We start from the raw sequence: 15,129 nt of genomic DNA, 5'->3' as shown, positions 1-15,129 counted from the left end.
AAACTGAGGTCACGGTGGAATCAGTGAGCATGGGAACCAGACGCCAGGGCCCTGTCACCACCTCAATGCACACAGAAAACAGGTACATGCAGGTCACTGAGGCCACTTTCCTGACAACACAGTCAGGGAGTTTTCAGCATTTTGTTTTCCAGGATTTTTCCAAATATCTCTAGTGATAGCATTTTCTCCTGTTTTCCTTCTTTCCAACCTAGGTAATTATGCCACCATCCAAGAGCCCTGACTGCCAAGAGAAGTCTATCTGTCTATTATTTAAAGTATAGCGTTCAGGTCTCTCTTCATATTTCTACTTCTAGTCTTCTTTTTTTTCTTTATTTTTCTTCCTTTTCAGTGTGATACTAGTAATTATTAGCATTATTGGGAAGAGGGCCATCACATATGAAAAATTCCTTCTCTGTAATAATTTTAAATGTCTATGGAAAACTCTTCCCATCTTTAACTAAAAGGTAGGATATTCCATTTTTTAAATCAAAACATTGAAGTAATGTTTGCGAAAGTCATCTGTTCTACCAGATATCTATAGAATTTCAAGAAAATGTAAGAAAACATTTTTGAAAGGCATACATAAACATGCACAGAAATTTGCACCAACTGGCAATTTTAAAATGTAATGTTATGTTATCATTATAGACAAATTTAATGCACACATGAAATATATTGTTTCTGATGTATCTCATTTATTAGTGCATTTTTAAAATCCAAGAATCTCCCAAATTTTGATAATCAATTTAAAAAGCTATAAAATCTAGAGTAAGCGTATTGTGTTTTTGTTGGAGTAAATTTTTAACATGTGCAGGCAATTAAAAAAATATATATGTGAAATCCAACAGAGCCATTGCATAGAAATTTCAAGTAAGATTATGTCTCTTACTTGTTTTGTTTTTGTTTTTTTTTAAGTCAGAGGGAGAAGAGGAGTGGATTAGGTCACTCTTTTATTCCTATGAAGTACACACTCAAAGTTAAACATGACAAAGCCTGACTTGAAGGGAAATTTTCAGTCCAAAAAAGAATCAGATAATGATAATTAAAACTGACTTCACTTCATTCTTTCCAAATCCAACTTAACCATCCTTAGCAATAAATGAAATCCTGATGTTGGAATGATGTGAGATACTTTGCTTTCAGCCCGACAAAGCCGAGGCATGCTTTCAATTGAACAACCATTCAATTGAAAAACAAGCCCTCTGGTTTCTTTACAAAATTGTTCTAGTTAAGGAAACCCTGAGATGTAAATCATTAAAAATTACCAATAGCCCTCAAGAGACAAGTAAATAGATAACAGATAGTACCCAGGTACAACTCAAAATCATAAAATGACAGTTCCAGACTTTTAAGTAACTTTTTCCAAAGATTGATAAGATTTATAGGTATGCATGCTTTTGTCACAATTAATGGAACAACACATATGCAGACATTAATATTCAGGATGCAAAATGAGTTCAGCGTAACAGCCGACTGACGATGTCCATCATTAAAGATTAGAACAAGTCATGAATAAGATCCTGAAGTGTAAGGATCCAGGTGACCACTGGTGTTGATAGACAAGGTGCATAGATATTACTTTAGTTCAAGGACAACTAAATCTCAACAAACTTGAGCTAGCAAATAATTTCCTGTCTCTGGTTTAGGAGTCCATTTGTGCTATGTGATTATACCAATTACCTCTACCTCACGTGTGCCTGTGAAAGTGAGAGAAAAAGGTCACTGCTTCAAGGAAGATCTGCTTTTGAAGGAAACTACATAGAATTCCTGTCAGACAATACATTACCAACTATGCCAAATATAAATTATTATATTCTTTAGAAGAATTCCAAAGAGAATATGTCTATGTGGAATGCAAAAAAAAAAAGATTCTGTGGAACGGTTTCATTAATAGAAAGATGAAGTAAATAACCTCCTTTAATAAATACACTGTTGTTGTTCACCCACCCCTTTCTTTTGCCTCCCCCGCCCCTCCCACACTGCGGTCCAAGCCATTGATTCTCAGTCATTGATTCTAAAGTTGTGTAGGAGAAAGCCGGCCACTCACGCTGGCTGCTCATGGCAGCACACCTCAGCATTAGGAGCACCGCGCTCCAACCACCTGAGCCACCGGGCCAGCCCTTTTTTTAAAAAAAAAAACTTTAGGAATGATTGATTTGTACTGATGCATTTATTCACTTTGTCCTAGTTTCCTGGCAAAAAATAATACATTATTTTGCAACATAGGTAGTGAAAAGGGCCATCATGAATGAACAAAACAAAACCAACAGGTGAAGTCAAGAATTAGTCTATACTCTTAAAATTATACTCTTTGGGATTATTTTTTTAACCAGCCATGCCATTTGATTTAACACATAATAATGCAGACAAATACAGTAACACCTATACAGAAACATTTAGCCATTTCAAAGAAAATAACTGAGTTTAATTCATATTTTCAGATAAAGTTAAGAAAATTTAAACATGCCGTACTAGACACTAGAGATACACACTCTTGGTTCCTACCTTCCAGGTGTTCTGTAACGAGAGCAGAGCTGGTAACTGTGGCCTGAGAGCTTTCGAGCTCTGTGACAACCACTCCGTCGCCTTAGAAAACGTGTACATGATGGTGTGGCTGCGTAGTCATAAAACTTGCTTTCTAAAACAGGCCACAGCTGGATGTGGCCCATGGGCCAAAGCTTGAGGATCACAGGTAGAATGAAGGGAAAATAGAACTCAATCAATGACTCAAAACAACAACAAAAGGTGCTTCTTTGGAATTCTGTTCCTGGTATTTGGGGATACCTCTGAGCAGACCGAAACTCCCTGAGAACAACCAGAAAACCCTAATTATTATTATTTTTAATCTGTTTAAAGACATCAGAAATGCTGAACCAGCTAGGATGAGAGGGTGTCAAGATTCCAGAGGACAAGTGAACACATGGGCACTGCCTGGAGAGGACTGCTGCTGGGGACCAGGGAATCACAGAGCCTTTGTTGATTCCATGGAGCTAGAGCAGTGATCCTCAATGGGGGTTAATTTGGCTTCCAAGGGGCATTTGACAATGTCCAGGGACATTTGTGATTGTCATGATTGTGGGAGGGGATGGCTTGCTACTGGCAGCTAGTGAGTAGAGGCCAGGATGTAGCTAAACATCCTACAGTGCACAGAATAGCACCCATCCCCAGTGAAAAATGATCTGGTCCAAAGAACTGACCCTGAGTACTTATTGGCCAGGGAGCCCTGTAGTTTTCAATTATGAAAAAAAGTATAAACTGTAAAGAATGCAAGAGAAACATCAGCTAAACAAGAAATGGCCACTGCTTCTTGATTCTTATTGCATCACTGTTTCTCCCCAAATTATTTTTTAAGTCAAGGTAGCCGAAATCTCCCTCAAAACAGCCATTCACTTTCCTTATAATACAACTACTCTAAGTGTATTTTAGTTACAATATAATGATCAATGTTATTCACATAAATGGTTTTAGAAAAGTCTGTATGACTATTCTACTAAACTGGAAATAAAATACAAGCTAAAACTTTACACTGAAATTCAGAGATTTCCTTTTAATTGATTTTCATGTTATGTTGACCTGTGAAGAAATTTAAAATCTTAGTAATTTCACAGATTATTTAAAATGTTTGATTAAAACAATTCTATCCTGTTTCAATGCACCATGTGCTCTGTGTAGCTCTTTACTGGCAGGTCCAGAAATTTTTCCATCAAAGGCTTTCTCCTGTCAATTACAATCCAGTCTATTAACTCGACCATGTCTTGGCTGGCCTTTGGCGTTGCCATTTACTTATTTATTATACAGTGTACACACCTATCACAATTTGTCCTGCCCTCAGTTTAATATGGTTAATGTTTCCCGAGGAAACGGGTTAATCTGTGTGGCTGTTACTTTGCACTACTACACATCATTCCTCGAAATGAAGAATTTTCTCACCGTTAGTATTTTCTCTGCACTGCTTTCTTAAATTACCTTTAATGCAGAAACTCAAAGATGAAATGATTGTTTCTATTCTGTTCCTTTAATCTTTGAAAATGAATGGGATGATGGATTTGACAAAGATAGCCCCAAGTTTAATATACTATGACCATATAAATATGATACGGTTGTAGTATATGACAGTTACTTGATGATACAGTTACTAAAGAATTATTTTGAAGCCAGAGTTTTCTGTTCAATTATAAAAATGAGACCCTATATTAAAATTGATTTCCTGATGTGAAATAAAAGACATAAAATGTAAACACATTTATAAAATTATTTCATTACTAATATTTATATATGTCTATGATTATATCAGAACTGGTTAAATAACCCATTCAATGAATTATTTCAAACTAAAGTAAAACAGTTCTTTCATCTTTTAAGTACTTTTTCTCTATTTTGAATCATAGCCTAAATCTTTATTCAAGCCAAGATGTTTGCATTTAATTTCACCTTGAAACACCCTTCAAATAATGAAACATTCAATCAGCTAAATACTAATTTAAATATTAGTAGTAAAACTTAAACGAGCATACTTGACGCTAAAAGTCAAGAAGTCAAAAAAGCAACGGACGGCCAGCAAAGCAAAGCTGACCTGTTGCCGGGTGCGTCCTCGAAAAGGGCTCCCACTGGGAACTGTGTGGGTCCCACTGCGGACGGAACGAATGTTCGGAGGACAGGGGAGCCGGGGGAGCCTCTGACGGTGGGGCCAGCTCCAGGGTCAGCGGGGTCAGCTCACCTCCCTGGCTTCCTCCCACGTGTTGTAAGGACACACGTGCGATTCTCCCACGCCTGTGATTACCAAACGTGGGGACAGAGCCAGAGGGCCGTTTCAGGCTCTGGCCTCCGGGGAGGGGTGCTGGCCCAGGTGGCGGAGGCCGCCAGCTGTGACTGGTGAGCCGTGGGCCCCTGGTACAACCGCGGTGGCTGCACCAGCAGCCCGATTGCAGAGGACGCGGTAGCTGGTGTGGTTAGCAGCCAGCGAGCCGGCGGGTTGGCGGAGGAGCAGACGGCAGGCTGCGCGTGGTGTGGCTCCTGCTTCCTGTGCCTCCAGCGGCCGCCATGGAGAACATGGGGGTGTAAGCCCGTCCATGGCTCCGTGGGCGCCCCTTCTTGGACCTGCCACGTCCTGCGTTCACGTGTGGGGAGCGGACCAGAGAGCCCGCGTGACGCCAAACAGCTGCACTTGCAAAAATGACGCACGTTTTATAGGAAGAGCGGCTGCCAGCTCACTGAACCCCCCTCACGTGACCCGGCGCTGGCGGAGGCCCCTGAGGGTGGCGCAGTACACGTGCGCCTGAGCTTGGCGCTGGGGTCCGGCCGCCCCGCTTGTCCTCCGTGGCCTCTCCACTCACCTGCTCTGGGCTCGTGGGTGTGGGAATGGGACTCAGAAGTGCTGGGAGGTGGCAGGGGACACGGGCTCCAACACGGGACCTGGGGGTGGCCAGGAGCTGCTTTCTGGGCCTCTCCCGGCTGGCATAGCTGCAGACTGCTCTGCGCCTTATGCCTGGGCTCAACTCTTGGATCTACAGGGAAGGCAGCAGGGAAACCTCTGCTTTCTCAGCCCAAACGTCACCTTCGCTCTTGGCCAAGGACGCCCTCTCCACTTTGACAATAAGAACATCAGTTCCCTTCAAAAACAAGCTCCAGCCTTACCCATCGAGGTATGTTTTTAATGCTAGGCCCCATTACAATAGTAGAATCACCAAATTGCCAACACATTTGCTGCTGTGTGGTCAATTCAGTCTTACCCACCCTCCCTATGTTATTCTAGTACGTACACTAATCAGTGTGTGGGAAGTTTACTCCGACTAGTTAAATTTACAAATAGCTTAATTTCATTTTTTAAATATACTAATTTTAAAATCTGATTATTTTAAGAGGTCCCTCCCCCACCCCAAATCAGTGGCTCAGAACCACACAGGGTTTATTTTTCTCTTGTGTAACAGCTCAGAGGTAGAGGGGTTCAAGGTGAGGAGGTGGTTCTGGCTCATGCACAAATCCGGCGACTGGAGCTCCTCTCATTTCATGTTTTGCCTTCAATCCCAGAGGACTGTCCTCATCTAGATGATAATTGTGGCTTCACCACCACGTCTACATTCCAGCGTGCAGGAAACTGAGGGAATCAGGATGAAAAACGTAAAGAGGAAATGAAGTTCCACCAATAATGTTCACTCTAGTAGGGGAGGCTGGGGCTGTAGCGTCCAGCTAAAAATCAGAAGAATGGCTTTTCCGAAAAATAAGCTGTCTCTGCCACAAATGTAATATTCCAAAACCTTAACTTCTGATATTTTATTTAGGACAACAATATAGGATTGTATTGTTTTTCTAGTTAATCATGTAAGTGGATTTAAGGAAAGAATCAAAGGAAAATCCTTTATTCTTGTTAATGATCATATATTCAAGCAAAGACTTCAATTAGATTGTTACTACCATTCCTTCATCATCTCACCATTACTTTAGTGAGTTCTCAGGTACTTTTTATTTCTCAATTTAATCCTAATAGCAAAAAGGGAAATATTTGTGATAGAATATCACATAATAAGCTTTCAATATTATGAGGGTGAGAGTACTTTCCTTATAAGCAGTTTGTTACGTAAAAATTGGGTTTCATTCACCTCTTAAGTGCACGCTTTCTTGTCTCCTTTCCTTACATCAAGAAAATTGGTGCCCTGAAAAATTGAGTCACATCTCATCCATTGGAAAATCTCCCAAGTCACCAGGAATAAAGTGTGAGTAAGGGGTGAGTTACGCATGCAGTCACGACTCAATTTTCTACCTGCTTTTATAGTCGGTTATAAAACGGCAGTTGCTGTTCCTCCTCAAATCCTAGCCGTGACCAAGAAAGTCTATGTGAAATCAAATGAATGAACGATAAATTCCTGAGGTCTAAAATCTCATGGAGACTTTGTAAAATAAATATTCTCTGAACACCATATTCTTTATGAAGAGATGCTGCCTCCTATGTAAGTAAACAAATATACTGAAAAGTCAGAGCATCTTGTTCCTCAGCACAAAACCTGAAACGACTCCTTTTAATTCAGACCAAATATTTTACAATGGCCTAAAGGACCCAACCCCTTTACCTTTTCCCCTCCTCTCCTACAACTTTCCCTCATTCCTTCTGCTTTGGCCTTGTTGGCCTCCTGCTCCTGAAACATGTCAGAAACCCTCTTTTCTGACATGGGGGCTTTTAGGGGCCCTCCCTTCTGTCTGGAATGCTTTGTCCCCAGGTGATCGGCGGGGCTGACTCTATTACGTCCTTCAAGGCTTTGTTCAAGTCTCACCTCTTGAAGCTGTGTTAGTTTAGGTCCCTTGACAGGCAGATAGCAACATGGAATTTGACATACAAGAGAGTTATCGGGAGACCCACCTGTGCAGAATAGAAAAGAGAGGGAAGAGGAGCGGGAAAGAAAGGTTTCAGGTGCCGTGCAGAGCCAGCACCTCGAAACAGGTGCAGGAGGTGGGAGAGCTGTCTGGGCCGAGCCTCAGATTGCAGTGCTGCTCTGAGGAGTCTCACCAGAGGTGTCCCAAGTTGGGGGGAAATAGTCTGACTTTAGTCCGCCCACCATGCCCCCTCATTGGCGTGGAACTGCTGAGTGCTGCTTCGGGACGAAGGGACGAAAGCTGTCGCAAACCCAAAGGACAGCAGCTGAAGCCGCTGGCCATTTATGGTCCTTGCAGCAGTCTGTCTTGAAGGAAGATCTGAGTGGAGCATCTGGGGCCCGCAGAGCCTGACCCCCAGCAACCCAGGTAACTACCCACCGCCACTCGGTCCTCCATACCTGGGCTAATTTGACTTTGTTCCACAGCATTTTATCGTTTGTCATTGAATGATCATGATCACAATGAGATAGACAGTTATTCTACTGGGAATGAAACTGCTGGGTGATGTGGTGACTTTCGTATTTCTTCTTGAATCAGCTTTGCTGAGTTGAATTTTTTGCCCTTTGAATTTGGCAATTTTATTGAAGGTTTTAAAGTTTATTGGCATAAAGTCATTCAGAATTTTCTCCTGCCTTTTTGCTGTCTTAGCATCTGTAATGAAGTCAGATTTTCTCCCTCCCCCCCATTCTAAACCCACACCCCTGTTTCTCAGTCTAGTTGTGTAGGACACAGCTCCCTGGCCCATGCTGGTGTTATGAGCCTTGCACTCCCCCAGGCTGAGGGAATTGATCCCTTGCAGCCGCTGCAGGATAGCCACCTAGCCCAGGGCAACACAGCAGCTCAGGCCTTCCTCCCGCAGCTCCAGGCAGAGCTGTTGTTCACGATCTTAGCTGTAGAGGGCGCAGCTCACTGGCCCATGTGGGAATCAAACCCGTGACCTCAGCGTTAGGAGCACAGCGCTCCAACCACCTGAGCCACAGGGCTAGCCTAGGTTTTCTCATTCTTAATGTCCTTATTGTGCCTTTTTTTCTTGATCATTTTCACCAGAGATTTCTATTTTAATTTTTATTGTCTCTTTTGGAATGGGGAGATGACATTGCATATTTTACTTTAAAAATACAATCTCTGAGTGGCAATGTTGCATAGTTTCTAAGAGCATAGATTTTGGAACCAGACAGTCTGGGCTTTGTTTTTTATTTGTTTGTTTTTTTTGAAAGTGCATTGTTTATTTAAAGTTCCCAAGAGAAATGAAAACACATATCCAAACAAAAATTTGGACAGAACTGTTCATTGCTGCTTTATTCATGATAGCCAAACAGGGAAAGCAAACTAAATGCCCATCAGCTGATGAATGAGTAAACGAATTGTATATTCATACGATGGAATGCTATTTGGCAGTAGAGAGAAGTACTGATACATATTACAACCTGAATGAACCTTGCAAACAGAATGCTAAGTGAAAGGATAGTCACAAAGGACCACATGCTGTGTGGTTCCATTTATAGGAAATATCTAGAATAGGCAAATCTATGCAGACAGAAAGTATATCAGTGGTTACCAGGGCTATGGGATGGGAGGGTGGGGGGAGAGGGAAGTGAGTACTAATGGGTAGGGATTTTGAAAATTGTTCTAAAATTGATTGTGGTAATTGATGGCTATACATCTCTGTGAACATATTAAAAAGTGAGTTGTACACTTTAAGTGGGTGAATTGGTAATTATGTCTCAGTAAAGCTTTATTTCAAAAAGGAAGGATATGTAAGTACAGAAACAGCTTAGTGTTGGGCCTGAGGAACACTTGACCTCTGTTACTCCTACTGGTTGCTACTCCACCTAGCCTACCATCTGCTCCCACCCCCCCACCCTGACCCCCCACTCCTCACCCCATTTAATGAGGCCTTATTGACTGTACTTCCAGATATTTAACATAGTCCAGGGCTTGGCCACTTCGGTTATTTAAAATATAAAGTGTCTTCAAACTGTTTGTAACTTTGTAATCAGAAACCTTCAAACTACTTAAGCTGCATAAACGCTTAGAGCATCAGAGCTCTGACTTTCTAAAAGCTACTTCCTGAGTATTGTCAGGAAATTCCTTCTCTTTCTATCTCGTCTTTAGCAGAGTTGACTCTCTACTTTCTTTCCCTTTTAAAGTGAGAACAGAGAGACCCTAAAGAACACAGAACCCTGATACACGGGCATTCCCTGTGAGCTCACCTCTCAATTAGGGTATGGTTACCAGGGTGGCCAAGTTAATTACACGCAGATTGGCAGAGGCTGACATCCGGTGGCAACAGGGCAGCTCAGATCATGGAAAGCAGGGGATTCAGGCCGACTCGCAGGTCTGGTGAAGGCCAGTGACCCAATCACAGTAATAAAGTTAGAAAGTAGTCACTTAAGGAGTGAATACAAGAGGGAAGCAGTGCTGAAACCAGAAGCCCATTTCTTAAGGAAAAGAGATTGTGATCAGTGTCCAATCACTGCTAGAACTTTGTAGTCAATTAATATTTCAGTTATTTGAAATCTTGACTATAAGGCAGTCACAGGAGAAAATGGCAGAGCCAATTAAAAGAGAATAACAAATCTGAGCAGTATCAAATGGAAAAAAAAAAGAGGTGAAAAGAGCTTTGGATTAGAATAAGAAGGCATGTCTTTCAACTAATGCTAAGACTAGTAAGTCATTTTCCTTTTCTGGACCTCAGTTCATTAATCTATAAAATGATTGGGTTGAATTCAGTCCTCACTGAATATTGAGTTGAATATGCATATCTCTAAAACCTCTTCCAGATTTAAACATTTAAGAGTGCAAATCACAAGTTGTTTGTCCTGGTGCCTCTGAGCAAGGGGAGAGAACGAATTTACGAATTCAAATTTAGTGGTTTTCTAGGGGCAACAAGCCAATCAGTTCACTGCATGGCATTTCTAGTTAGTTCCAAGTGAGTCTACTCTCCTGCATTGTGACATAGCTGTGATATGGCAACTTTTTATTTACTGCTCTTACAAGCTGTACTGCTTCAACACTGGCCAGAGATTCTAAACTCCATCAAACATTTTGATTTTATCGAGGATATACGAAACAAATTTCAAAGAATAAAAAGGGTTTCTTTGTGAATTTTTGAACCAGACCAGTGTTGAAGCTGGATGCAGGCAGGACATCACACCTAAAATCTTATAAAAGGAGAGTGGGGAAGTGACCATTAGTCATCACCACACAGGGGTGACTTCAAATGTCCTCAAAATTCATGTAGCATTTCAGCAGTAGCAACGCCCCCACGTGAGTTTTTACCTGGGCATTTCATCAGTAAAGGGATTTGTCAAGTAGTTTTTATTTTCTTGTAGAGCAGAAGAAAGTATATTTTGAAAACAAAACACTTGTCTGGATTGACTTTTATAAGTTTGAGCCCAGTGATAGCTATACCAAAGCTAGTGTTGGTTGAAGGCCTTTCTATTTAGCAGTGGTGTGTGTGTGTGTGTGTGTGTGTGTGTGTGTGTGTGTGTGTGAGAGAGAGAGAGAGAGAGAGAGAGAGAGAGAGAGAGAGAGAGAGAGAGGAGAGAGGAGAGAGAGACCAGCAGATGGTCCTGAAAGGCAGGAGCGAGGTCCGTTCCAGGTGTCACACAGGTCGCCTTTCTTTCTCAGCTCGCACAGTACAGTGCGCTAAACGCTGCAGCAATCCCTGTTTTGGGGTGGGATCAGCCATTCTACTTCACAGACTAGGAATATGCAGACATCCGTTGATGGAATACATAGAAGGCCAGCAATCCCAGCTTCAGTGAAGACAGCTCTTCCCATACTCTCCAGTTGGGACATCTTTTACTCCGTTTTCACGCCGCCAGGCTGCCTCCTGTGTCGTGCACTGCAGACCACGTCCTCACATCGTCCGTGTGCGCGTGCCAGACTCGCCTTAAACTGATCTCGTCCAGGTCCCAGCTGTGTGCCTTCCTGTGGCGGCAGTGTAGCAACTGCAGTGTCATAGTTACCCCAGTAGCATGCAACGAGTGAAATAGATGACCCTGCAGCTTGTGACTGAAAGAATGAATGAACCCTCAGTACGCATTGCCTCCTGCCTACGGGCTCCACGGAGAAAATATTGCTCTGATTTAGCAACAGCTTTGAAATCTTTGACCTGTTGGAGGGAAACAAACCAGACAGGAAAGGCGAAAAGAGAAAAGGGGAGGACGAGCGGCCAATGAGTCCACCAGGCTTGGTGGCCGGCCCCGCCCCGCCCCGCTGCGCCCCGCCCCGCCCCGCTGCGCCCCGCCCCCGCCCCGCTGCGCCCCGCCCCCGCCCCGCCCCGGCCCCGCCCTGTTGGCGTTTGTGCGCGTGCGCAGGCGGAGCGCGGCCCCGGTAGCAGCCCGGCCGGGGACGCGCAGCCGGGAGTGTTTGACGTGGCAGTTCCCAGACCGGCTGAAGTCGGTGCTCGGCGAGCCTGTGGGGACATCGGCGCGGGAAGACGCGGTGCGGGCTGCGGCCGCAGTGGGACTTGGGGCCCCGGGGGCGCTGGCACCAGGAGCAGAGCCGGGCGCTGGGAAGCCGGGCGGCGGCGGGAGCGACCAGGTAACGCCTGGTCCGGGCGGGACGCCCTCCCCGGGCACAGCTGGAAGTGGCGCGGGGCAGCCTGGAGGGCGGCGCAGGCCGGGAGCTCACCTGTGCGGGGCGGCGCGACCAGCTCGCCCCCCGGCCCTGCGTGCAGTAGCGAGGGGGTGGGCGCGGGCACCCCCGCCGCAGCCCAGCCCGGGATGCTGCGTGCGGGCAGGGTCCGCCGCCGCCAGACGTGTCTTCCTCTCCGAACAACGAAGTCCCCCAGCCCCTTGCTTGGAAGCAGGGGACGTTGGAAATATCCACGGTAAAAATGTGGAGATGCAGTAACTGTCTGCATCCCGATAGTGACATTGATTTGTCCACAGCCGAGCGTGGTCCAGGGTGAGAAGTGTCCCTGGGCTGGAGCTCCAGTGCCAGTGGACGGGGCTGTCCCGGGGCAGAAGCGCCCCGCTTTTGATGCCCGGCCTGCTCGTGCCAGGTGGCACCGTGCCATGTCGCGCTGGGAGCTGACTCAGGTTTCTGTAACTCGGGGCTGTGTGAGGAAGTTGGGACGTGGCAACTGGTCGCCTGAGGAAGCAGAATCCTCCCGGGGCCAGTTGAGAGGGACCCGGCAGCTTCCCGCCGTCCAGTGACATCCCTGCCTTGCTTTTCTTTCACTCGGCCACAGGCCGCTACGTAGGTGTGTTCTCGCTGACTTCCTAAAAGTGCTGGGCTGGAGCAGCCCGACCAAAGCTCAGGCTGCCACGTCTCCCTCTGCCCAGTGGGAGGAGGGGAAGTGCTGTCAGTGACAAGCTGGCCCCAGGCCTGGCGTTTTCTCTCCTCTAGTGCTTCTCCCCTGCCACGGAGAAGAAAGTGGTTTTATGATATTTTTACTTGGTTGCTTTAATTTTGGAAACATGTAGTTTAATATGAACACGAAACCAAATAAAGAATGCCATTTTCTGAATATAGATCTGTTAGTCATAGCAGGTATAACTATTTTTTTTTTCCTTAAAAGGTAGAATTATAAAATAACAAAAGGGAGAATATTCCTATGCTGGTTAAAGAAACTGGAGACACATTGTATTAATAGAATCACTATTTTCTAATATATCTAGAAAGGCTTTTAGAAGCTTCATTTCGTAAGAGGGAACTCAGGGCAAGGGAGATTCTTCAGCTTATTCCATGTCACACAGCTAAGTACTGGCCAATTTTGAGTGAAAACTCTCTTTTCTTGCCCGGATTCAGAACTTTTTCTGTCTTGTTATAATTTTTTTTTTTTTTTTTTTTTGAGAATAGACAGTTGTATGAAGTGTCTTATTTTGTGAAACCTGGAAACCTGGAAAGTTTTAACAAATTGATGTTTAGTTTCTGAGTAGAATCAAAATGGATCTATTGTATTTGTGTGTGTGTGTGCCTGTCTAAACTCATATGAAGTTGCACTCTTTTTCTTAATTCCTTAAATACGTGTTCATATGTGCTTAGAGGTGTGAAATTTAAATAAGAAAGAAAGGCAGTCATCTTTGCCTGTGAAACCACTGGCAACTCTCAGGTAGGCTGCGGCCTGCTTGGCCCCCTATGACTCATAACATAAATCCCTTATCAACTTCTTTATCTTCTGCTGTCTTTGTTGGACTATTGATTTCTCCCTGTGCTAACTGCCTGATTAAAATTACTAATGAAGATAGCACTAAAAAGATGCAGGTCTTTTTAATGAAACATCCAATTGCAGACTACTGACAGTTCTGCTGCTCAGTCAGTTGAATGACACTCGATTATTGTCAGTGGTGTGCTCTGTGCTGAAATGGGCCCATGGAAACTAAAGGCACAGAATAGTAGCCACACTTAGGAGAGACTATCTGTGAAGCATTTCAGCCTTCCAGTGAAAAAGCAGTCGGCGTTGTTCTGATTTCATGCCTGAGAATTTGCTCAGGACTAAAGAAGTGAGTTTCTGAGTTCCGTAGAACTGTGGCTAGAGCCCTTTTTAGGGGATAATGGTTTGATACGGTGTATGATAGGAAAATGTCCCCTGCACCTGATGGTTGTCCCTTTCCTCAAACCGTCAGAAACATTTATTAACACTGCTTATATTTTTAAGAGCATTAAGTGACTCAACCCCTCTTGTTGACATTTTTTTTTTTCTGTTGCAGGGTTCTTTTGTAAAACTCTCACTTGGAATGACAGTTTCATAATGAGTCAACAAGGTTATGTGGCAACACCCCCCTATTCTCAGTCCCCGTCTGGGATGGGCCTTCCTCCACCACATTACGGGCACTACGGCGATCCGTCTCACACAGGCCCCCCACCAGGTAAGTGCATCGCTCTGACATGTATGTGACTATGGACTTCTCGGGCTCAGAGGTAGAAGATGTTCTGAAAGAGCAGCTTCGGGAGTGTGGAACGGTCATTGTATGATGGCAATGGCTTGAGATTATAGGGTCCCTTGGAAAGACTCCCAGGGAAGAAACCTGCATCATCCATTTGGTTATTGCATAGAATACAGTGAGGTTAGTTTTTAAATATAGATTAAAATAAAGATGCTTCCTGAATGTTTATTTTTTACTTGCTCTTATTATTTATTTTAGACTTGCTCTTGCTTTTAATCAGTGGTGTGATATAAACACCCAGCTAAAACACATTACATTTATATACAGAGGGTGTCAAAAAAATGTATACACATTTTAAAAAAGGAAAAAACTGTATTAAAATTATGCTGATGGGAACCACTTTGAGCACCTCTTGTAATTATAGAAGTCAAAAATGACTTGTATTCATCTTTTGTTATCGGTACGTATTGAGTATTACAATTTTAATACAGTGTTTTTCCTTTCTTAAAATGTGTAACATGTTTTTGCACCCCCTGTGTGTGTGTGTGTTATATATATACACATATATATGCAACAGTGAATTTGGCAATAATATCATAAAATTAATTTTGATATTAGAAAAATATCGTTAGATTTTCACACTAAAGATTACTCACTGGTAATTATAACTAGGAAAATAAAGCCTTGCCTTGAAATTATTATTGAGCAATCTTGGTTGCTTTAAAATAAGATGCCCGGCCAGGGATGTTGGTTTAGGGGCAGAGGTGGGGAAGAAAGGGGTAATGGCGGAGGCCTCCGATTTCTCTTCGCGGTGAACACCACGAAGCCACCTTCCTTAACAAGGGGCTGCCCTGAGGGACCAAGTTTCAGGCTCAGGGGTGAAGCTAATAACAGCTTGTTTCAGGTTTGATGTTCCCCAATT

General features: G+C 43.7%; 1 protein-coding gene across 2 annotated transcripts in view; it reads left to right on the top strand.

The window, feature by feature from the left end:
- Positions 1 to 11,686: 11,686 nt before the first annotated feature.
- The window catches only part of SEC24D (SEC24 homolog D, COPII coat complex component), a 73,862-nt gene continuing 70,419 nt past the window's right edge, over positions 11,687 to 15,129 (top strand). The window contains exons 1-2 of one of the 2 annotated variants that reach the window (XM_081077139.1): positions 11,687 to 11,916; positions 14,031 to 14,189. In XM_081077139.1, the coding sequence (XP_080933265.1) occupies positions 14,072 to 14,189 (118 nt within the window). In that variant the 5' untranslated portion in view covers positions 11,687 to 11,916; positions 14,031 to 14,071. The remainder of the gene's footprint in view (positions 11,917 to 14,030; positions 14,190 to 15,129) is intronic. The other variant, XM_081077140.1, reaches the window with a different exon arrangement.

The sequence above is a fragment of the Rhinolophus hipposideros genome (assembly GCF_964194185.1).
Source record: "Rhinolophus hipposideros genome assembly, chromosome: 16".
Classification (NCBI taxonomy): domain Eukaryota; kingdom Metazoa; phylum Chordata; class Mammalia; order Chiroptera; family Rhinolophidae; genus Rhinolophus; species Rhinolophus hipposideros.
Note: the sequence above shows the minus strand (reverse complement) of the source record. Positions and strands in the feature narration are given on the sequence as shown.